General features: G+C 45.5%; 1 protein-coding gene across 1 annotated transcript in view; it reads left to right on the top strand.

The window, feature by feature from the left end:
- Positions 1-24,726, top strand: part of LOC146785150 (uncharacterized) — a 161,657-nt gene that overhangs the window by 76,394 nt on the left and 60,537 nt on the right. Inside the window, exons 4-5 of the mRNA XM_085633906.1 lie at positions 5,802-5,890; positions 20,783-20,921. Coding sequence (XP_085490032.1) covers positions 5,802-5,890; positions 20,783-20,921 — 228 coding nt within the window. The remainder of the gene's footprint in view (positions 1-5,801; positions 5,891-20,782; positions 20,922-24,726) is intronic.

Raw genomic sequence — 24,726 nt, 5'->3', positions numbered from 1 at the left:
GAGTTCATGTTGCGCATATCTGCACGTATGAGGGAGACTTTCCTGGTTTCTAGTGACGTCCTCACCGTTGTGATAGCTGTCATTATATCTTGGAGAGTGAGTTCAAATGACCCGTCGCCCTCTTGTTGCTTTCTCGGCAGGTCATCCACGTCTTTGTCCCTAGAGTCTGCTCCCTTGTTCCAGGCGTATTTGTCCAGCTTGGCCTGCGTAGAGTGTTTTGTAGTTCTTCCGTCGGCCATTATAGATCTGCACAAGTCCAGGAGTTAAGCAACAAAGGTGCCCAGCCGTTGATTGTACGTTACAACTACCAGGTAGGCAGGCTGCACCTTCAGGACAAGGTGGCGTGGGTGATTCGTTATTTGGGATTATTTGCAACTCTGACTTTCCACTCCTTGGGCCGCCCTGTCCTCGATGAGTTGGGCACTCTCTGTACCATCCCAGGATCTTTTGAGTATCCCCAGTTCTGTCACCGCCCCGGAGTGTCCAAGTAGGCAGTAGGCTAGTAATCACCAAGGCCGGTAGTCCTGTTCAGTTTGGGGAGCCCTGTGGCAATACTGCAGCTCATGCGAGATAGTGGGAGGGTGGGATACGAGGTATTGCGCCAGGCAACTACCCATGCGGCAGGAGTCGGTCTCCCCTAGCAATGCACCGTTGCACCCGGACCACGTTACTGGCGGCGTGACGAGCAGGCGCTGCATGGCACACAATTGGTGGAATTGTGCCTGAATCTTTCCATCTGTCTGGCCCCAGATGGACTGTAGTGAATGTCTGATGTGTCCTTATAGCTTGTAGTGCACCTGTATTCAGCAGCCAAGAGTACGGATACATACGGGAGCCAATTCCAGGCTCTAGGCAATACGCAAATGGTGTCCCCAGTTGGTACAGTGGCCCAGTAGGTTCAGGACACAATGCCAGTATATTTATTAAATATGCACCTTATGTAGGCCCAAGCTACGTTCGGGCACCAGAAGGTCAGCACTGTGCCGAGCGCACCATTCCCCACACCTTAATGTGCAACTGCTCCTCACCTCTATAAATACGGGGCCCTCACTGGACCGCAGCACACCCCTGCCCCCCCCCAAATGGCCAACCTGGACCATGAGCAATTCTTACTATGCCAAGCTTAGCAAGGCCTAGATGAATCAGTCGAGCCCTTCTGTGTCTGGTGAAGGAGCTCTCTAGTATGAGTGCCTTGCAAGACAAAACAGAAGAGATCCAGGCCCAGTTCGTCCAGGGTTTCCTTGGCCAAATTGAGAGAGAATCCAAAAAACCTGGCAAGTAATTCTCAAAGGCAAGAGCTTCTCACATGGAAGCTGCATTTTGTGAACCCATCAAAAGAAAGCTGGTAAACCAGATGGTCAAACCTGTTTTCCTGCCAAAGGGAGGGGGGTGCCAAAGACTGTTACCCATGTGGCCACTGCGGGGGTCCATTCCTCATACTCGAGACTGCCTCAGCCATTGTCAAGAGATGCTCTGCTTGTGGGAAGATGAACCACTTTGCAAAGGTATGCCAGTCATCTTGGCCTCCAAAAATTCCCCAGAAAGATGGTGAATGCTTTTACGTGCCACACAGCTGATCATGTGGAAGATGACATGGATGATGACAGAGAAGGGTCCGTGCATGTGGTATGGTAGTGATTTGTGTTTAAAAAAAAAAAAAAAAACTTTTGGACTCTAGCTGGTCAAGTTTAGTTTTAGCTTCATTACGCTGTTCCTGTTGGGGTTTTGTTGGATTTTTACAGTTGTTATTAAGACTGCTGATACTGAAGACTTTGTATTTCTAAGTCTATATGACTTAGATTCTCTATGGGATGTGTCTATACTCTTTGGGTTTGGCACTTCGATTTCTTACTTTAAATTACGTCAACTATGGATTGAGTTATATGATTTTGCATTTATTTTGTAATTTTTTTTACATTTTGACATTGTTTTTTTGGGAACCGCATTGAAATATTTCTGTATTACAATTTTCAATTTTTGCTCCATTGTGGCCTAGCACTCAATCTTTTATGCTTCCAATATTTATTCTTTTTTTTATCTCTGCTAAATTGTACTATCTGATGAGGAATGTAGTCTCTAACAACTAGACCAACTGGAGATTCTGGAGCTGAATTATTTTGATAAAATATTGGGGTAAATAATGGGATTCAGGTTATTGGAATTTGGCTTCCACATCGAAGTTTTAACTAGTGATGCCACGGTCTTAAAATTATGCACATGCGATGCTGTGCTATAGATTCCACCAGGAATAGCTAGAGAGGTTTATTAGGTGATGTGCTGAGCTTCTGTCAACTTTGCTCAGGGTGATATAAGTTATTCATGTAACTACAATGGAGTTTACTTAAATCTATTTGCTGCTTCTACAACTTTCTGGATCTCATCAACGTAAAACATGATGTAAATTAATTTATATTTTGAATAGTGTACATGGGTTTTCTGTCCAAGCTGCTTTTGACAAACGGAATGCCTTTAATGTGCATAGAGGGAACTTAGTTCCAGGTCTTCACCAATGGGCTGACATGCCTGCAAGTTACTTGGTTATTTTTGAGCAGCCCATCCACCTGTCTGCCGGTGCTTTGAACCTTCCACCTTGCTTCTGAAAAGCAAGGTGGAAACTTGCTAGCTTGCTACTTTCCAGCTTGCTACTTTCCGATTGTGACTTTATGCTGTTTGACCCATCTGATGTTGGAGTGACCTCTTAGGAAGGCTCCAACGGCTGACACCTTTCCTTTTTCGAACCCTTTGCTTAATTGCTAAATTAGGGATGCCACTTTTAGAGTTAGTTGGTGAAAAGCTTTAAGTTCTATCTATGCCTTCTCTAAGTGGCGGTGCATGGGGACCTTAGCTTTTGCTTTTTGATTACATGCATAATAGTCTTTAAAACTTGTTGTTCTTTTCTTGCTGCACCGAGTGAATGTCTTCAGAAAACTTGAATTTCTTCTATTTCCGCTCTATTTTTATACTCTTATGCTGAGATTCGTATGTCCAACTATTTTTGAATTTGTAATAAATTTGACTAACCTTCATTTGGTTGCCGACCTGAGTTATTGTGTAGCCATATTAGGTTACACTGTATGCCAATTTGATTTCTGACATTTTGTCCCCCTTTACACTTTTATGCTGCTAATAAGAACCATTGAAGGACTGACATCAGGGGAGTACTGAACATATGGGCCCAGTCCCTTTCAAGAACCATCTGCAACAATTTGAACGTAACCCACCTCACTTAGTAACCTTATTCAAACAAAACTTAAAGAATTGACAGAGTAAAACTAGGCAGACGAGTAAGCATTCTCCATTTCTACTTTGACCTGAAACCAATAAACAAAATCTACGTGCATGTAATGGCTGGCGGTCATTGCATGGTCACTACCATCTCTTCTGTTAAGTTCTGCTGGAAGAGCAAGGTTTTGATCTTTTTAAAGTGTGTGAAACAGGATAGTTGCTGTATGCAGTGTGGTAGGTCGTTGCAATTTCTTTGCAGCAGGATGAGTGTAGGCATGACCCCTCTCCACTCTTCCTGTAAGTGATGTGAGGCAACATATCCCAAAAAAGGTTGGCAGAACACAGCGTGCGAGTGGGGTGGTAGTGTTTAATATTTTTGTTCGGGTAGGTGGGACCAGAGTTGTGGTGGGCTTTATGCGCAGAGCACAAGGATTTGAAGATTGCTTTTGGGCCTAGAGATTTTGGAGGTGTTGGGGATGTGTACAAGGGGCGACGTTGAGAACAAAAAGAGCTGCTGCATTTTGAATGACCTGTACTAGGTGCATCAGAGAAGTAGATATTCCTAAACCGAGAACATTTGTGTAATCTAGGTGTGAGGTGTTTAACGCCTGAACCAAGAATTTCCAAACTTCCAGTGGTAGCCTGGAGAAGTCCTTACAAAATATTCTTAGAGTAGATGAGCATACAGCAGTAATTTGGATGACCTGATTATTTTTGGTGAGTTCCTGTTCCAGACAAACTCCTGTTCCTTGTATATTTGGCTGGTGATGCAGTAGGACTTGGGTAACAGGCCACCAGAATGTTACTGGTTATCCTACCAAACACAAAACTTTGATCTTTTTCCTGAGTTTTAAGCAGGTGGACTTCACCATGAGCTGATGGTCATCACGTAAGAACAGAATTTTGCTTGTATGGTCTCGTAGTTACTTGAGATGGAGACAATAACCTAGTGACTCTCAGTATATGAGAGCCATCCACAACAATTTGAATGTAACCAATCTCACTTCTTATTAACTATATACAAACAAAACTTAAGTAATGAACTATGAGCAAAGCTGAAGTATCAGACTGTCTTGGCAAGAAAAGTGATGTAGACATTTAAGAGCATCCCACTCGATGAGATGCCCTGCAACACACAACAAGAAATCTAGGAAACTGAAGAATGGAAAGGTGGAAGAGATACTCCTGAAGAACTTACCAAAAGGAAATAACCTAGCCCGCTGAGTGCCTGTAGATAGTAGCCTGTGCTATGTAGACGACTTACCATAGAATGTGACACAGTATCAAATGCAGCTGAGATGTTGAAGGGCATCCGGTCCGCAGAATCCTCCTGATCCAGGATCAGACAGGTTCTTGGTTGTGCCAATTGTGGTGCGTCAGTGATGTGGGAGGTGTGGGTAATAGTTGACCATGTTGATGGTGTCAACTGAAGGTTTTTGAGTAAAGGCAGGACTAGCCAGGTTTTCAACTTTCTGGTAAAGCGGCAGGGTCTAGCAAGATGGCACATGGTGATGTGAGCACCGTGCTGATAAAGTCAATGCTCCAGGTGAAAAAGCATAGAGGAAAGTGATTGAGAGGCGATAAAGACTTCATAGAAAGGATGGTCTTGAGAACACAGTCTCTGTTAAGGGATAAAATCCTGCTAGCGATGCACCATTGGGAGCTGCTGACTTAAGTTTAATGAGTCTAACAAGGGCTGTTGACTTGGATCTTGAGATGACTATCGCAGCACATAGGAGGCTTGTCCTGCATTGATGCTGGCTCTTGGTTGGGCGACGTTCCTAATAATGGAAGATTTCACAAGAAGAATTAGTATTGCTTCTGATTTATACGTGAATAATAGTGACCAGTGGCTCTAATGCGATAAAATGTGAAGTAAAAGCCTCTCCAACTACATTTGAGGGATTTACAGTGATGTTTTATAGCCCAGAGCTCCTGCAAGTACCATGGCTCCGAAGTTATTTATGATGGAAGTGCTAAGCCTTAAGAGGTGCAATAGTATCAAGCGTGCTAGAGGTCTAGTTATTCCATTCTATGTTTTGAGGCAAACAAAGTATACTGTCAATCTCGGGGGTTGAGTGCATTCATGAATTTGTCTGGTGAAATCTTATCCCAAGAAAGAGATAGGAGGTGGGTTGAGTGATAGACCTGCTGTGAGTGGGGGGGCGGGTCAACAAAATGGTACAGAATCCTGATCGGACCATATAATTGGCAAGGAGGCCGAAATGGAAGTTCCTTTAAGGTTGGTGAAAAGGAAGTCAAGAATGTGGCCTGCTAGGAGTTTCCTCTGCCCGTGGTATGGTCTTTCAGGGTTAACTGGATGGCAGGTGCCTTCCAAACAGGTTTTCGTTAGAAAAACAATGTATTCGGACCATTCCCCCTAATCTATTCTAAAACCAATAAAAACACCTGTACAGTATAAAATTGACTTCAAACTTACTTTCCTTGCAACACTGAGACCTTCTGTTAGAACCTTTCAAATACAAGTTTGAGCTGTTCATTGATGAATGTCCCTGTTGTCTGAAAAGAGGAATGCAATTGTAATATTGTCTCCTTTTGTTTTTTTTACCATTCAGACCTTGAGGATGAGCTTAACTTGGTGCTGCGGAGAAATAAAGAGCTCAGCCTGCGAGTCAATGAGCTGGAAGATCTAATGTGCCCTGAGGTAAAGGAATTAATGAAGGGAAGTATATGTATTGCATTGTTGATCTGATGGTCAATGTGGGCTCAGTCTTCCATTTAATAGTGTACAAATGGGAAAATAGCACAACAACCTAACCATTTGAGAGTGCAAGATCAGCAAGTATTGCCTTCACTTGGCACTTAAACATGCTGTTCCTAGCCTCAGATGGTTCTGAGATGTAAGAAGGTGCGAGGATTGCATTTGAACTCAAGTATTTGAATATTCACTGCAGTTCTAGTTTGTTGTGAGTTGGTAGAGCTATGTGGCTGCCGTTACCAGGAATTGCTGCGAAGGCCCGAGGATTAATCTAATAATTCTGAGTTTTAGTCCTTGAATGATAGATGGTGTAACAGCTTTTTTAACACATCTGTTGCCAAACAATACAATTACTACGCATCCATTACAACACATATTGCTTTACCACACGTCTTTACCACGCAAACTTTTACAACACAATTACCTTTCCCACACATGCTTTTACAGCGAAAATGTAAGTATTTCGCTGGTAAATATAAAGTCTTTATATATAAATATGGCCAAGGGTATTTTGTGTTTAGGGTGGATAGGGGTTTTTGGGTGGCAAGGTTACTTTTAGGGTGGGTAGGAGCATTTTAATGCCAAGGACATTTTTATGGTTGGTAAGTTTTAGGGGTTGGGGTATTATATTTCTCCTTATCTCTCTCAGTAGGTAGTTATAGTTAGGACTTCCCGAAATTTTCCAAAAAACTGCTGTACTGTTTCTAGTTGTGTATGGACAGTTTGAGTGATCCGTCAAGCTGGGGCGGAGAAAGGGGGTCAAAAAAGTGGGTTTCTCGCTGGACTGAATTTTACCAAATTTGCAGAAAGGTAACTTTTGGTCCAAGAAGTTTGCTTTTTGGTTTAAAACCATTCAGTAGTTCTTGAGATTTCAAAGGAAAACCAAATGTGTATATCTAGGGACATAGACCCTCTGCAAATCTTGCTGATCTCGTGCAGGGATCTGATTGGCTGCCAACACTTCAACCAGGAAGTGCTGGCAGCCGTTTTAGGACTCTGCCTCGGCCGAGTCTCCCCCCCCCCCCCCCCCCCCCCCCCCCAAAAAAAACCCATAAGAATTAAAGAAAAGGGAGCAGGGTAGGAATACTTTGATTGCCCTAAACCTGGTGCTGGGGTCCCCCCAGGGACTCCACCGGGGCCAAAAAGCATGTTTTTATTTCTTCTTTTACATTTTTAGTCTCAATCGCAAAGATTCATTAACTCGTGGCAAAAAAAAGTGCAGGCTTCCGCGCTTGTTTAATGATTACCCCCCGGGTGGGCCTTGTCCCACGGGCAATTGTACATGTAAAAAAAGGGGAGGGGAGTGCATTGGGCCTCCCTCTCTAAGGGCAGTGTGCTGTAGGGTATGTATAGAAAGTTGCTGTGTTACAGAGCTATAATGCTAGGTGACTGGATCAACGCTGGGGAGAAAGACTGTTGGAGTTGGTACGGCCAGTATCCTGTCCTGTGTGTCCTGCCTTGTCTCAGTGTTACTTGCACACTTATGTGTAGTGTATTTACTACACTTAACCGGCGACAACCGAAACTTCAGCGACTAGGCCGAGGGACCTCGTGTGTCTGTACCTGCGTTTCCTAATTGCAGTTTCCTGCTGCTGCGACTGATTTGAGGGTAATTTCTGCTTTTGGCCGTGATCGGTTCACTTTGAACTGATCCCTGGATCTCTTGACCGTGAATGGATTGGTCTGCACCATACTCTGTGTGGTGTATTTTACCCAATTTTACTTCATGCTTGTGTCCGCAGGACGCTGCACGTGAGCTTTGCATTTGTGAACTTACTTTCCTGGCAACGCGCTCACAATGCCAATTCTGTAGACTACCAGCAAGTCTCTAGTTAAGCAAATCGCTACTCAGGCTTTATGGTGTCTGCATGTATTGACCTTTTTTGTGCATAAGGGATGTACATCACGGCCTAGCAGATGTCAGGTGGCCATCTTGGTGTTTGAGATTGTGCTCTAGTTGAGTCTGGCGTTGGATATTAGTCTTTACGCACTATGGCCAGAATGTAGTGGTATTTGGCACACAAGCTATTTTTCCATCAACGCTTGATACTCCATGTGTACTGGTGCCATCAGATTAGCGTGTTGATTCACTGACACGCACAGCTTACTGCAACTTTATCGTAAGGTACTACTAGCGTGTACTGCATAGTACCATTTTGAAATGGCGTGTTGACTCGCTGACATGTATAGCACAGGTATTGAGGTTTCACCCTCTTGTTTAATACGTGCACATGCACAGCATTTTCAAAGGAAAGTTCACACCATATTGGCAATGACCATTTTCTTCACTCTTATTTCAGTTACTGTATTGCATTTATTAGGCACATATCACTTTGTTTTGTTCCACATTTCATCATGTCTCGTGACACTACAGAGGTAAAAATTGTTCCAATTCTGTTTTATGGTTTATGGTTAAGTTTGGACTGACGCCATCCTTAGAACTACACCACTGACTGCATGGCAACTCGTGACTCTGGTATTATGGTAAATCCACCTAAGGAGTTTTTGTGTGTTCCATGAGAGCCTCCAGTTTCATGGTTATAATGAAAAGAATATTTCTTGAATTATATTGCTGCAATTGACTATGCAAACAAACTGTCAGCAGAAAGGAAAAATGGATTACTTCTACTACTCTTTTGGTCCGAGAGGTTAATCTATAAACCACTGTCTGAAGAGATTAATTTGGTGGATGAGAATTTTTTTTGTGAAGTCATTAGACAAGTAGAGACCTTTTTGTTCAAAGGGCTGTATTGGTGGAACAGGTTACAAATGTTTCCACAGGAAATGAGAATGGAGTGAGTATTGATGAGTATGGATCTGATTTGGAAAAAAACTTGAATTGGATTGTCGATCTGGTGGCATACAAGAGGAAATTATAAGGGATCAGGTGGTAATGCATGCCCATGATCCATCAATCCAAGAAAGATTGTGGATTAGTGGGGATAGTCCTTTAGAAGATGTAATGTCTATTGTAAGAAAGGCTAAATTGTATGGGAGATGTGCTGAAGAAAGATAGCGTTGATTAGGAACATCGGAGTCCTATCGAATACATCGAAAGTAGTCCAATCCAACAGAGCTAAAGCTAGCAAATAATTACTCAAGAGAGTGGACGGGAAAACCCATGTGAGCAAAGAGATAAGGTGTTATAGTAAAATCCACCTAGCAAATGACCAATTGCCCTGCTATTAAGCAGAAATGCAGTGGGTGGGGGAAAATTTGGCTTTTTGCGTATTTGTAAACTAAAGGTATCCAAACGAGATAGTCAAGTGTATTTAGGAAGTGGACTCCAGGTCCACGAGTGAGGAGGATTCAGACGTGGATGATATTAGTGTGTTGAATGTGATATAACTGGGTGTTTTGTATATTGAGATTGGTAATGAAAAAAGTAAACTATGTGTTTTATGAAATTCGAAGGAGTTGGCATCCGCTTTGCTGCCGATTCTGGTTCACCATTTACAATTGTGAATGATTCTATATGGAAAGACAAATTTGAAGAAAAATAAGTTGGGATTGCATCTTTCTTTAAGCTGACAAAGCACCATAGTTATATTGGTGAAACCGTAGAAATATTGGGGTATATAATTCCAATTTTTAGAATCTGAAAGAAACACGTTAGTTATAGATTCCTTACCTTAGAATTACCCCCAGGCGTCAGACTAGATCCGGAAGGTTTTTTCGTCAGCAGCACCTCTGCGCGTCAGAAGGTGGCGTTGGTCGTCTCCGCGTCCGTCGTTGGCGTCGTGGTCCCCGGGACGATGTCGCGGCAGCTACTTAGATGCCACCCTCGCACGCTGACGTCAGTTCTTTCTTTTTCTGCGCCAGCCAGAGCAGATCTGGAGAGAGCGGTACCTCCAGTCACTTTTTGAGCGACTTTTGTCGACTTTTTTTTTTTTTTTAGTCTACGACTCCTGGTGCACGAGGTATGCCCAGATTCAAGGCATGCGGTTCCTGTACCCGACTGATGTCGGTTACGGATCCGCACAGTGTGTGCCTCTTTTGCCTGGAGCGCGACCACGACACCAAGTCCATGGCTCCAAAGGTTTCGCGGGAGCCGTCCCGAAAGCTTCTCGAGTGCCGGCAGTCTTCTTCATGCCATTCAAGGTCCTGGTCGCAAGGGAGGTTGAGGGACTGGTCGCGGAGCCATCACCGCTCGTCCAAGTCATCAAAGTCTTCGCTCTCTGGGTCAGGTAAGTCTAAGCACAAGAAGAAGTCTGAGAAGCATCGTCGCTCTTTGACTTCTCCCCGTCGGTCGGCTGATGCAACGAGGGATGCGGGCGGTGCCTCTCAAGCTGCTCCGCACCCAGAGCCCGAAGAGCTTCCCTCCCTCCCGGGACCCGGAGCAACTCCTGCCCAGCTTCATCAATTTTACGAAGCAATGCACTGCATCTTTGGGCTGCCTGAACCCGCCAGCGGGCCTTTGGGCCCCGTGGACTATGTTGGGGGGGGCCTAGGTCTTCTACGCCGTCTGCTCCGGCCCCAGGCCCCCATGGATCCAGGCCTGGATCCGGATCAGCGCCGGTTGACCGAATTACACCTCCACAGGCGCTGCTTCCTCCGGCACCGCAACTGACGCCGGTTGTGTCTCCGACCGGCGTCTACCCCGGCCTCCAACATTATGTGGAGCTGGACCGGCGTTGACCGACCAAGGATCCGGCCCTGAGAGTGGTTTTTGTGCCCCTGTTCACTCCTGGGGTCCCTCTTCAGCCAGATTGGCAACCTGAGGAGGACTGGAAGGGCTGAGGTGACCCTTTAACTGATCAGCTAGGATCTGAACAGGACAGGAGAGAGGAACTGGGGGATGCCAGTGGTCTCGACACCTCCTCTGACCTTGGCATGTTGTCTCCTCCTACTGTGGCTACGGAGGAGGGAGCGTCCTATGCAGTGGTATTGCGTAGGGCGGTCGAGGCGCTCCACCTCGAGCTTCCTACAGTGGCTGTCAGGACTAACCTCCTGACAGGTGCTTCAGCCGGCTGTAAGCCCTTCGGAGCCCCTGCTGCCATTCAAGGAGGCCCTTACCGACGTTTTGGGCACATGGTCCAGGCCCAACACGGGGGCTCCCGTGGATAGGATGATTGCCCAACGCCACCGCCTGGCTCCAGGCGACCCCACTTGCCTCTCCCAATATCCCAACCCGGAGAGCTTGGAGGTCCAAGCCTCCACTTCAAAGAGCACATTCCCTACCGCCCAACCGGAAAGGGAATCCAAGAAGCTGGACCATCTTGGGAAGAAGATTTTCTCTTCCGCCAGCTTGGGACTGCAGTCGGTAAACCATGCATGTCTATTGGGACATTATTCCCACTCTGTGTGGGACTCTGTTGCGCCGGTGCTGCCTCAGTGTTCAGAGTAGGCCCGGACAGTGCTCTCCCAGGTGATCGCCGCCGGGAGGGATGCAGCGAAGTTTACCATCCGTTGTGGGCTGGATACCTCCGACTCGCTAGGCAGGACAATTTCCACATCTGTAGCCCTTCGTCGCTACGCCTGGATGAGATAGACTGGCTTTTCGGGGGATGTCCAGAACACCCTCATGGACATACCCTTTGATGGACGTCGCATTTTTGCGACAAAGCGGACAACGCTCTAAAGTGTTTCAAGGTCTTTCAGGCTACGGCCAAGTCCTTGGGCCTCTCGAACCACCCAGCGCAGTCTGCTTTTCGCCTCTTTCGTGGCTACGCAAGGGGTGCCCCTCTACGTCCCGCCCAGAGCCACAGGCCGCAGCAAGTTTCCCAACCTTCACGTGGCCAGGGACGTGGGAACCACTGCCGTGGTTCAGGGGGCCAGCGAGCGGGCAATTTCACATTCCACCAACCCCCCCCCCCCACCCCCTGCTGCAGCCTCCAAACCCTCCTAGTCCGACCTTTCAGGCCCATCAAATGTGAGTGGGTGGCAGGATTCTCCATCACCTCCCCTGCTGGTGCACCATCACGTCACAGGTGGGTTTTGCAAATAGTCTGAAGGGGCTACTCCCTCCCCTTCGAGGCTACCACTCCAGCCATGCCGCCTCAATAACACCTTATATCGAAGGTTCACCTGGGCCTTCTCCAGCAGGAAGTTTCGTCTCTTGGCCAAGGGAGCCATTGAGCGCGTTCCTGCCCCAGAAAAAGGTTGTGGTTGTTATTCCCACTACTTTATGGTGACCAAGAAGGACAAGGGCCTGCGTCCTATCTTAGATCTCAGGAACGTCAACCACTTCTCCGGAAGGAGAAGTTCAAGATGTTGATGCTTGCTCAGGTCTTGTCTGCCCTTGACCCTGGAGACTGGATGGTAGCGTTGGACTTGCAGGATGCTTATTTTCACATCCCTGTCCTGCCGGCCCAGCGGCATTACCTGCGGTTCATGGTAGGCCACGAGCACTTTCAGTTTACCGTGCTCCCCTTTGGCCTTACCCTTCAGGTGTTCACGAAAGTGATGGCGGTGGTCGCAGCTCACCTGCATAGATCGGGGGTTCCAGTCTTCCCCCTATCTCGACTACTGGCTGTTAAAAGCGGGCTCGCCCCAGGCAGTCGTCTCCCACCTCGAGACTACGGCCGAACTCCTGCATTCGCTGGGGTTTTCCATCAATGTGCTGAAGGTGCACCTGATTCCTTCTCAGAAGCACCTCTTCATCAGAGCGGTACTGGACACGAGATGGTTTCGGGTTTATCCTCCCGAACAGCGAGTCCAGGATATTCGGGCAATGATTTCGATCTTTCAGCCTCTATCCCGGGTTTCGATCAGGATGACCCTGAGGCTGCTGGGCCTCATGGCCTCCTGCATCCTGCTGGTCGATCATGCCAGGTGGTATATGCGGGCTCTGCATTGGGACCTGAAGTTCCAGTGGGCGCAGCTTCAGAGGAATCTGTCCGATTGTGTCCAGATCTCGAAGGACACTGCTAGACAGTTGCAGTGGTGGCTCATGAACCAGGATTCGGTCAACAACCGATCCCTCTCCCTTCCCCAACCAGAGCACACAGTGGTGACCGACACGTCCCTTCTGGGATGGGGCAGCCACATGGGAGAGGCTGAGATCAGAGGCCTCTGGTCTCCGGCAGAGTCCGGACTCGAGATCAACCTTCTGGAGCTCTGGGCGATTCGTCTTGCATGCAAAGCATTCCTTCCCTCTGTCCAGGGAAGAGTGGTGCAGGTGTTCACGGACAACACCACCACCATGTGGTACTGCAACAAACGGAGCGGGTGGCATGGTGCACAGCAAAGGCTGTGGATCCCCTTTCTGCCTCTTTCTGAGGTTTTTTTGTTTCTCCTTTCTTTGGCCCAGCAGGGCTCTGCTCTGGGTACTATCCAGGGCTATCTCTCGGCCATCTCTGCCTTCCTTTGGCTTCCAGATCAGCCTTCCCTGTTAAAGTCCCCAGTTGTTGATCGTTTCTTGAAAGGCATAACTCCTCTCTTTCCTCCTATTCCCTTCGTTATGCCGCAGTGGGACTTGTATGTAGTCTTAACCTAGTTAATGTGCGCTCCCTTTGAGCCGCCTTACAACTATCCTTTGAGGCTTCTGACGCTTAAAACTGCATTCCTGGTAGCCATCACATCTGCAAAAAAAGTGAGTGAGCTCCAGGCTCTTTCCTCCAAGCCTCCTTTCCTGTCTGTCCATTTGGACAAGGTGGTTCTCCGGACTGGTTCATCCTTCCTTCCCAAGGTTGTCGCTGCCTTTCACATCGGGCAGACCATCACTTTAACTACCTTCTTTCCACCTCCGCATCCTGGAGGAGAGGCTCCACCTTCTGGACACAGAACGTGTGCTTTCTTTCTATCTGGATCGCACAAAACCGTTCCGGGTGGATGACCAACTCTTTGTTGGCTATGTGGGCACCAAGAAAGGTCTGGCTGTACACGAGTTGACCATTTCTCAATCGGTTGTTTTGTGTATTAAAGCATGCTATTCTCTGGCTAAAAAGGAGCTTCCAATGGGGCTGCACACCCATTCCTCCAGGGCGACGGCAGCCACTACTGCTTTGGGATGAGGAGTTCCTCTGAATGACATCTGTCCGGCAGCTACGTGAGCCTCGTTGCACACATTTACGAAACACTACTGCCTTTGGCCGTTCTGTTCTCCAGAACTTTCTGGTGTGATCTTGGTTCGCAGACCCACCTCCAGGGTGGGTATTGCTGGGTTATCTATTCTAAGGTAAGCAATCTATAACTAACGTGTTTTTTTTAGATGAACAAGTTACTTGCCTTCAGTAACGATATATCTGTAAGAAACCTTGGTTATAGATTCCTTACCGCCCCACCCATCCTCCCCGTTCTGCAAACTGATTTCTAGGGTTAAGGCTATCCTTTCAGGGCCCTAGTTTTGTGCACCAATGGTCAGTGTCTTGCATGGTTCTGCGTTTCTGGTGCGGAAAGTTGTGTACAGAACTGACCGTGCGAGGGCGGCGTCTAAGTAGCTGACGCGACGTCATCCCGGCTGCCACGAGGCCAACGACGGACGCAGAGCAATTGATGCCACCTTCAGACACGCAGAGGTACAGCAGACTTTCCGGATCCAGTCTGACACCTGGGGGTAATTCTAAGGGAAGGAATCTATAACTAATGTTTCTTACAGATATATTGTTACCGAAGGTAAGTAACTTGTTCTTTGAAAACAGGACATCCATAGGTTAAGTATATATCAAAGAAAGGTCCTTCAGTTTTGGGATGAAATGACCAAAGGAATTTGAACATTATTTTGGATCATAATTGTTATGAACAGGTTAGACGAGGGGGGAGTTATTGGGGGAACAAAACATGTGAGGAGTTACCGGGTGTGTTTGTGAAAAGTATTACAAGGATGGTTGGTTTGAACACAAAATAATGCTAAAGGAGAATGCTATACCAAAGATTTACAAACTTAAACATATTCCAATGTATGTGAGGGAGGAGGTGGAATGTGAATTGGTACGTCTCGTTAATGAGGATATTGTAGAACTGATTGAGTCAGCAGAGTGGGTCACTCCATTAGTTGTTACCCAGAAAGCTAGCGGCAAAATCAGATTGTCGATTTTGCGCCATCTAAACAGTAATAATATAATTGACCGATATACCTTTATCCAAAATCAATGAAATGTAAACCAAGACTAGAAGCATGGAGTTTTTCTCCACTGATGATTTCTTGTAAAGCAAGCAAACATACCATCAGATTCCCCTATGCGATAAAAGCAAAAAGTATACTTTGTTCATCACGCATGTAGGGTGTTGTCAATTTAAAATGCCATTTGGGCTTCCTTCTGAGGCTGCGGTGTTACAACAGTTGATGTTTCACATATTTAGGAAGTATAGTCATGTATTTCAAGATGATGTACTGATGATGGGGAAGGGCAGGAATCCCCATGATTCCAAACTCAAACTAGTTTTGTCTTTTGTTAGACAAATATAGTCTCACTGTGGAGTTTTCAAAGTTCAAATTCACAGAGAGACAGGTAACATAGTTGGGACATGAAATCAGTGGGGTGGGGATTCAACCAACGAGTAAACTGGTAGAAGCTATTAGAGATGTCCCATGTCCCAAAAGTAAGGAGGGGAAATCATTCCTTGGTTTGGTGGAATTTTTCTCAATTTATTAAGAAATTCTCTGAGGATGTTTCATAGCAGACAACTTATTAAAATCAAAGTTACATTTGTATGGTCTGAGTATTGTGAAAGTGAGTTTGTTAATTTTAAGATTTGTGCGGCTCCTACTTTATATGGGTTCAACCCTATGGGTAAACGAATGATCACGATGGATGCCAGCAGTATAGGTGCATTATTGTCACAGTGCAATGTTGAAGGGAAGTAAGTAATTGTTGCGTACACTTCAAGGTCTCCTTCTCCGGTGGAAGAAAAGTTTGCAGTGATAGTGTGAAGCTTTAGGGTACGCATGGACATAAGTACATTTTTGTTCTTTCATTTGGGGGGAAAAGGAGTTACTATTAAATGCAACCATAAGCTACTGGTTAAACTGTTAACCAATGTGGGTATGGACCATTTTTCATCTCGGTTGGCCCGAATTTCAATAAGTGGTCAATTTCATATGTAAAATTGAGTACTTGCCAGGAAAAAAGAATGCAGTGGCGGATATTCTGTCTTGCATGCATATCCAAATATCTGAAAATCAAGATGATTTATTTGAAGTAAAGGTGGCTTTGGCGTTGAACAATGGGGGGGGGGGGGGCGCAGATTTTTGGAAACGAAGAATGGGATGATGAATGTAAAGAAAATACGCTTATGTCAATGAATACATAAAAAAGGGATGGCCATCAACGATCAAATTGGGAGAGTTGAGACCTTTTGGGGAGGTGAAAAATGAATTAAGCAATGAGTCAAATGTGTTTAAAGGAGACAGGCGGGTTCCTCCGGAGGTTTTGAGGAAAAAAATTACCTTATGTCATGATGGACATTTAGAGATTATAATGATGTCGTGTCTCAGAAACAGCCCAGCACACTTATAAGCATCAAATGTGTAAAATGCACAGTAAAGTAGGTTTAAGACAAAACTCTTTTCCCAAAGAAGAGTCAATATGATCTTGAAATATTGAACTTCATCCTTTATTCATTTTTCTTTTAAAAGCGTTTTTGCAATCTCCAACGTGTTTCGTCCACAATCTAACTTCTTAAGGGCTCGCAGTGTATGCTTTGTGTTTTCACATGACCATTGTCAATGTATTAGACCAGTTGATTTGAAAATACATATATCCGGACAGTGAAATTGTCACTTCAAACATTTCAATGATAGAAGTGTGTCGGTGAATAAATGCACCCGTCTCCGCACGATCGTCTGGCTCGATAAAGTGTTCTCACGAGCTAACTCCCCCTCCCCTCCCCCCCCCCCCCCCCCCCCCAAATAATTTGGCTGGGCTCCAGGGGACGGGACCCCAGGGACTAAATTGGCCTGAAGAGCGGGGCCACACGGTCCCTCTCTTCCCTTCAAATTACTATGAGTAGGCAAATGTGCAAAATCGCCTGGAAGCTCCACCAGTCTGGCCCTGCTCTGTCCATCTAAAAAGTCTTACTGCCTTTTGCCAAGATGGTGGCCAGCTTACCAAAAGGCCCTCAGTGCGGTTCCAGCCAATTTTTTGTGAAGTGTCCTTGATGCAGAGGAATATGAGGACATCTACACCAAACAAAGAAGCACTTGATTTATACAGTTAGGAGGAATTACCCTTGTTTGGTGGAGATTCAACTCTTTTTAGTCGATTACTCTGTAAGAACATTCATTAACATTCATATTACACATTTCTGGATGAAGACGCTCGAGGAACAATCACATTGCCCAAATGCACACAAGACGCTGGAGACATTTCCTCGTCCATTACGCACCTGTAGTGTAGAATACGCCCTAGACATTTACCCGACGAGATAGCACTAATTAACCAATAGAAAGTACTCTAGTTGGGAAGACATTTTGTGCAAAACTATGTGCTCTTGTTGGATAAACGAGCAAATTAGGTTCTTTTCTGGCCCTGTTGCTCATTTTAAAAGAAATTAAACCTCAACGGGAAGCACTTACAAATAGAAACATAGCACGTGCCCCAGTCAAAGCTCCACTTCTGTAAAGGACAAATGATCCTAACTTCCTGGGCTTGACGAAGGCAAAGCAAGTGTGTTTTCTCGACAATTCCACATTGAAAAATGATCTGGAATTCTTGATGAAGGTGAATGCATTGTTGATCTATCAAAGTGCAATCTGAAGTGACTGACGAGTGGGTTCCTTCTTGGCCTCTCTGGTAAGAGCAGAGACCATGGTTCTCCCTTTAAATGACTACGAGTATGCAGAAGTGCAAAATTACCTGGAGGCTCACTCTTTTGGCCTCTGCCCCATCTACCTTAGTAGTGTGTAACTCACGGACCCCCCCACAGCCACTCACACACCCACTTACAGACTCATAGAGCTACTCACAAGCTCTCACCCACACAGCTACTCACATACTCATTCACAGACCCATACAGTCACACACCATCTCACAGACCATCAAAACTACTCACACCCACTTATACACTCATGAAGACACACACATAAATCACTCACCCCCAGTCACTGACTTATGCAGCCACTCATACACCCACCCACTCACGACCTATACATCTACTTACATGCCCACTTTCAAAGGATACAGGTTACAGTTAGGCAATAACATTGAACTTTAGAAATTCAGTGAAAAAACAAAGGTTTCAGGGTTGTTAGGCTCAGATTTCACTCGTGCATAACCTTTAAAATTCAGCAGTTATAGCTGACAATACCTCATGACCCGGCAATGCATTGCTTATTACCTCCCATATTACATCACTCATGACATGGTCCGTGACATCACTAACATCTCAAATGACATTACTGATGACCTCATCCACAGAACCACTTACACCTCCATACAACCTCTTGTGCACCTACTCGCACACCGGCATAGCCATTCACAGGCCCATACAACTACTGGCATACATCCACTCACTCATACAGCAACTCACTTGACCAAACAGCTACTAACAGAGGTACTCACACATTCATTCAGCCACTCATACATACATTCACTGCACCACAAAACCACTTGCATATCCCTTCCCACATCAATACAAGCACCCACCCACTTACCTATGCAGCCACTCACACAGATACTTACTGTGCAAAACAGCCACTCACACACACACATGCCCATACACCCACCTACTCACCCACACATCAAGCCCTTCACACAGCCACTCCTAGAGAATCTCACACAGCAACTGATAGCCACTTCCATACTCACGCACACCCGTTCATCTGCTCATGCCCCCGTGCATCTGCTCGCGTGCCCCCGTGCATCTGCTCGCGTGCCCCCGTGCATCTGCTCGCGTGCCCCCGTGCATCTGCTCGCGTGCCCCCGTTCATCTGCTCGCGTGCCCCCGTGCATCTGCTCGCGTGCCCCCGTGCATCTGCTCGCGCGCCCCCGTGCATCTGCTCGCGCCCCCCCACACAGGCGCGCGCCCCCGTGCATCTGCTTGCGCCCCCCCACACATGCGCGCGCCCCCCCACACATATGCGCGCGCCCCCCACACATATGCGCGCGCCCCCCACACATATGCGCGCGCCCCCCACACATATGCCCCCACACACATATGCGCGCACACTTGCGCATCCAACCACTGTGCAGTACAGCCACTCACACACACACTCACCCATACAGCCACTAACACAGACACTCACCCATACAGCTATGCAGATTATGTAGGAGTGGAATCTGAGAATTACTAGAATGACCCTGTAACCTTGGGTTTTATTCCATTGAATTTCATTTTGCTTCCTAACTAGAACATCCTTGTAACTTTTTTTTTTTGTGGGGGGGAAATATATAGATAAATTGATATGCAGATATTGGCATGTAGATGTATGTGTGCGTATGTATAAATATCAGTATATATTTATATCTAGATTACCTACTGGGGGTCGCCAGTAGGTAGTTATAGTTGGGACCTTGTTTCTATTCAAAAAGCATTTTTCTTTTGCTAATATCTTTGGTGCCGTTTGACCAATCTGTGCAGAATTTTCAAAACTAATGGGGTGGTCCGGTCACCTGCTGTGTTGAAAGTTTTGGGGTGATTTGTCAAGCTGGGGGCTGAGAAAAAGGAGGGGTCCCCAAAACACTTTTCCTCTGTTATTTTCCATAGGAAACTGTTGACTCCGCTACAGCGCGAACTGCTTAACAGAATTAAACCAAATTTGGCAGAAATTTAAAGATTCCTCAGATATACAAATATGGCCGCGGAGGATCTGCTAACCCTCCTGATCTCAAGCCTGTGATCTAATTGGCTTACAGCCACTTACTTACCCAAACATTTATACACACACCCACTTACTGATACAAATAGTAACACATACTTACTCAGCTATACAGTCGCTGACAGAATCATGCTCTCATCCATATAGCCACTCACATTCACTCATGCATTCAGTCACCAAATCACTCCCATACACTGCCTTTCACATCAGTTACTCACCCATACTGACCCATGCACTCAGTCACCGACAGTCATACACAGACATTCACTCATACAACTTCTTACACATGAAACACTTCCCCATTCAGCCACTGACTCGCCCATTCACTGATCCATACAGGGGTCACACACCTCACCCACACAACCATAGACTTAGTCAGACAACTAATCAATCACCCGTATAGCCATTCACGTACCCACTAACACACTCCTACACCCACTTAGACATCAACTGACAGATACACGCATTCACACAACCAGTCACTCACCCACAAACAATCACTTATACAGTAGTCACGCACCCACTGAGTCATCCATACAGTCACTCATACATCCACTGATTCAACAATGCACCTTGATATATATATTTCACTCTCAAACTTTTCAACAGTCACTGGATGTCATCACTGTCATCAGTGATGTCATTTGAGATGTCAGTGATGTCACTGCCCATGTCATGAGTGATGTAATATGTGAGGTCCTAAGCAGTGTATTGCGTGACTTATAGTTCGCTCAGCTAACTATAACGGCTGAATTTCTCTGGTTTTGTACGAGTGAAATGTCAGCCTAACTAGAACGTCCCTGTAACCGTAGTCTTTTCCGTGAATTCTAAGAAACCTGTGGTTTTTGAGTGTGTATGTGTGTGTGTGTATATAATGTACTCTGCAAAATGCTCACATTTTTGTTGTAAAGGCAAGTATGTTTAGGGCAAATTCCTGGTAAGAATTTTGCGGGTTAAAGACATGTGCTCTAAAGACATACGTGCTGTTAAGGACGCATTGTAAAGGCATGCGTGGTTCCGTCCTACATCCAACAGAGGGTGATCCATGTCAGGATACAGTGTAACCATGATTGGTTATAGCATGCGGCTCCTTTCAATTTGATGCAAGCCCTGTGATTATGTATTCTTTCCTTTTAAAGGCAGAAAAGAAAAGCTGGGTGGAAAGTCGCCCCAGCAATCGGCTGAAGGAGCAATTCACTAAATCCGTGAAAGAGAAGCGGGAGCAGGAACGGAGGGCTCTGAAAGCTGAAGAGCATTTACGGGACCTGAAACACCAGAGTAAATATATTGGAAAAGCTGTGGCTGCATAGGTTTAATGGTGATAGCTCCATGTTCACAGAATGGGGCTTAGTTTTGCCTGACACTTGTTGCTGGGATTACCATCTCTCCATTCAGGTGTGGTTGAGATGCTGACCCATCTACTCAGCTCATAGCCTTGTTGCAAGCACTGCATTTCCCAACTGTCTGTCTGCTCTGTCGCCAATATAATCAGATTAGACTCTATTGTGGCTTTCCCTAATGCAAAGTTTAAAGTCCATTCAATAGGCCTTCTGAGTCAGTCTGCCTATGTTGCACCCTTCCACTGTTCATGCCGGGAGGGAAGTAAAGAATTTTTCAGTACGTACATGTTCCTCTTTACGGTTCTCAATACAGTTTGACTACTGCAGATCTAGGTTCCTCAACTCTAGCATGGGGACAACGCAATGAATCTTACAGTTACCCCTTTCAGCAGCTCAGTGCACACCACAGGTTATTTCTCCACCTGTGATCCTAAGGCACACCATTCCTAAAAGGGGTAGAAGAGGAGTTGTGTTCTAGATAAAGGCTAGTAACTTTTCAACATGTCAATTCCGGGTTAAATCTTTGTTAAAATATCAAGTGTAATAATTTGAATCTGCGCATAGATCTGTCCAATAATATTGGTCACCACTGTATCATCATGGTAGGCACATATAGGGAAATAAAAAAAATAATGCTCTAACACCACTTCTACTTACCTTGATGATATAGCGGTAGTCAATATTTTAAAGTTAATGTAACTGGAGGTTGATATTAAAATGTTGATGTAATTCTCCTCACCAAATCCCAAAATAAAGTATATAGAACTGGAGCATGAAAAATGTAGTAGGCCAAACTGGTTGATTGCCTGATTTCAATTGCTCTTTCTCTGCATGGATTCTGTCCACTTCTCTGATGTGCCCCAGACTTTGAGCTCATTCGTTCAGTTTTACTCTTATTCGGAGTGCAACCAGGTAGAGATCTGAACTTTTGGTCTATAATGCAGATACTCCTGATGGGTTTTGTAGTGCTTGACAGTCTTTCATGTGGTTATTCTAGACAATAAGCCAGAAGCAGAGTGTGTTGTAATTTTTTATGTGGAATGCTAAGGTAATCTTGGACTGTGCTTATTTTCATTTAATCATCTCCAGGGCTGTTAACTAGGCAACAAAATAACATAGCCTTGCGTTCTCTGATGTCTTTGATCAATTGTCTCTTGTGCCTCCATGTGTTTGAATAGGTCAGATCAATATTGAATCATTTAAACAACCAGTGGCAAATGCCCCCCGAAAAGAGAAAATGACAAAATGGCTTTGGCTGCAAATGGGCAGTGTGAGTCCTGCTGTTTAATTCTAAACCTTGAAAGGTGGTACTTTTCCCCCCAAAGTATTTTATTAGAGTTTTCTGCAAACTTATCAAGCTTGTGAACGCTCCAAGAAACCATAGGCACAAGGGAGTGAATGCGCAATCGTTCAAACTTTACATCAATTCATTGCAGTACCAATGTATTTGCAGTGATCAGTCAACAGTCAGATGATATTTTGTTACATAGGCAGTAGCCTATTATGGGGGTTGTGTGAGTTGGGGCAGTTACTTGCTGTCTCCCATATCTATAGCATAGTACCTTAACCAGGGAACCCGTATTTTGATAATCTTCCTTTGGCATTATTTGTGACGTTTTCTGCTGCCATAGAGCGGTCCACCCTATTTTTCAGTTCCCTCAGAGTTGGAGGATCTGTGGCGCCCCAGTGCTTGACCACATTGTGCTTTACCACGACAAGGCCCAGTTGCTAAATAGAAGTTTGGCTTAAGGGATATCGGCCTCTGTGGGTATACCCAACATGATATATTTAGGGTCCATTGTTATAATTTCTCCCAACACTCTGAGTTCTTCTAATATAGCGGTCCAGTACTGACTAATGCTAGGGCACTCCCACAGCATGTGAATGGACGACCCTCTACGCACCGCAGCAGAGACAACTGGAGGAGTCCACCCTGCCAAAGCAATGCAAGCGGGCCTAGTCATAATGGGTCCTGCGGAGGATTTTTAATTGGGTCAGCCTAAGTCGGGAATTATTTGCGACTTCCCTCGGGGGCACCTAATTTCCCATTGTATCCTTAGTATAGTAGGAGTCGGCCTGTTATTGTTAATGAATCTATATGTCCAAAACACTGCCTTATCTTAAATCTCCTCCATAAGCAGTCTCTCCTCTAATGGTGTATAGTCCGGAATGTTTTCTATATCCAGTCCCTCAGCTGTCCAGGCATGGTGAAGTTGGAGGTATTTGTAAAGTTGTGCTGTGCTAAACTGAAAGTCTCTTTGGAGAGAGCTATAGGGGATCAGAGCACCACTTCCTTGTCTCCCAGCCTAGAGGGTGTCTTAAGTCTAAAAACCCTTCAACTTTCTAATCTCCTTCTGATGTGTTCACACCCAGAGGAGTTTTACGGGTGACCTGCACATCCCATTTTATCCACCTTCTTCCCCCCACCCACCTGCTTTCCAGGCTTCTATGGTCACGTGGATTGCTAAAAGCTTCTTTACCCCTTTCACACCCTAGAGGTAGTCTATATGAGTGAATTTGGAATTGGGTCCTCTCTAAAGCATAGATCAGGTGGTCACCAGGTATATAGCGCCAGTTATTAACTACTGTTAAGTGAGCCACCCAATAATATGCTTTCATATCTGGAAGGGCAATGTTCCCATTATATTGATTCCTCTGTAGTGTACGCAGTGCCATGGTCGTGTATCCCCCATTCCAAAGTAATGTCTGGACTTGCCCTTCTATCTTGTCAAATATTTCCTTCAGGATATTATAGTATGTTTTGTAGAATGTATAAACGTTTCGGTAGTGTTATCATCTTGCACACTGCGGCCCTACCCAATACTGTAAACTGCAGCATTTTCCTTCTTTCTAAATTCCCTTAGAAATCTGCCACGACCCTGTCAATTTTGCATTCGAGACTATCTTCCTTGCTTGTGGTTACATATACACCTAGATAGTGTAACCCCTCTGTCCACTCACAACTGTCATGGGGCAGCGTGTGTCAAAGTGGCTCCTGTCTGGTCTCCTAGATTGTCCCAGTTAATCCTATAACCTGCGTGTGCCACATATTATTCAAACTTGTGAGAGTTCAAGGAGTGTTGTGCATGGGTTTGTGACACTGTAAAATGTTGGCATATAGAGATCCATTCATCCCCATCACTTTCTCTACTTGCTTAAACCCTGTAATACATGGGTGTGGTTGAACTATGCACGCTAGAGATTCCATAACTAGGGTGAGCACTGCCATGTGCCCCCTCTAAATAGGGAATTCTGTGGATCAGTCCCTGTTTACCCTCACACAGGCCACTGGATCTTTGTAGTAGAGCAATGCTATCCAGGCACGAAATCTAGAGCCAAACTCATATTTCACCAAGACCTGTCTCCGTAACGGCCAATGGACAACATCAAAAGCATTCTCAGCATCCAGGGATAGTAGCATGTGAGGGTCATCTCTGTGCTGTATTGTCTGGAGCCAATTATATAGCCTACAAAGGTAGAACCCAGTTTAACTCTTTGGCATAAACCCTGATTGGTCATAATGAATTAGAGCAGTAATAACCTTCAAGAGCTACTTCGCCAGGATCGAGGCCAGCATTTTTGTCTCAATGTTCAAGAGAGATCAGGCGATAGGAGCTCCAATCTGTCGTGGTCTTTCTCGGTTTATGTGTTACAACTATTGTAGCACTCCGGAGATCCAGTGGAAGGGTGCCACTTTCTTTTGCCTCCGTGAACAGTTAAAGCAGGTATGGACTCAGTAACCC

This window comes from Triturus cristatus, chromosome 11, assembly GCF_964204655.1.
Source record: "Triturus cristatus chromosome 11, aTriCri1.1, whole genome shotgun sequence".
Taxonomy (NCBI): Eukaryota; Metazoa; Chordata; class Amphibia; order Caudata; family Salamandridae; genus Triturus; species Triturus cristatus.
This window is presented reverse-complemented; position numbering and strand designations above follow the sequence as displayed.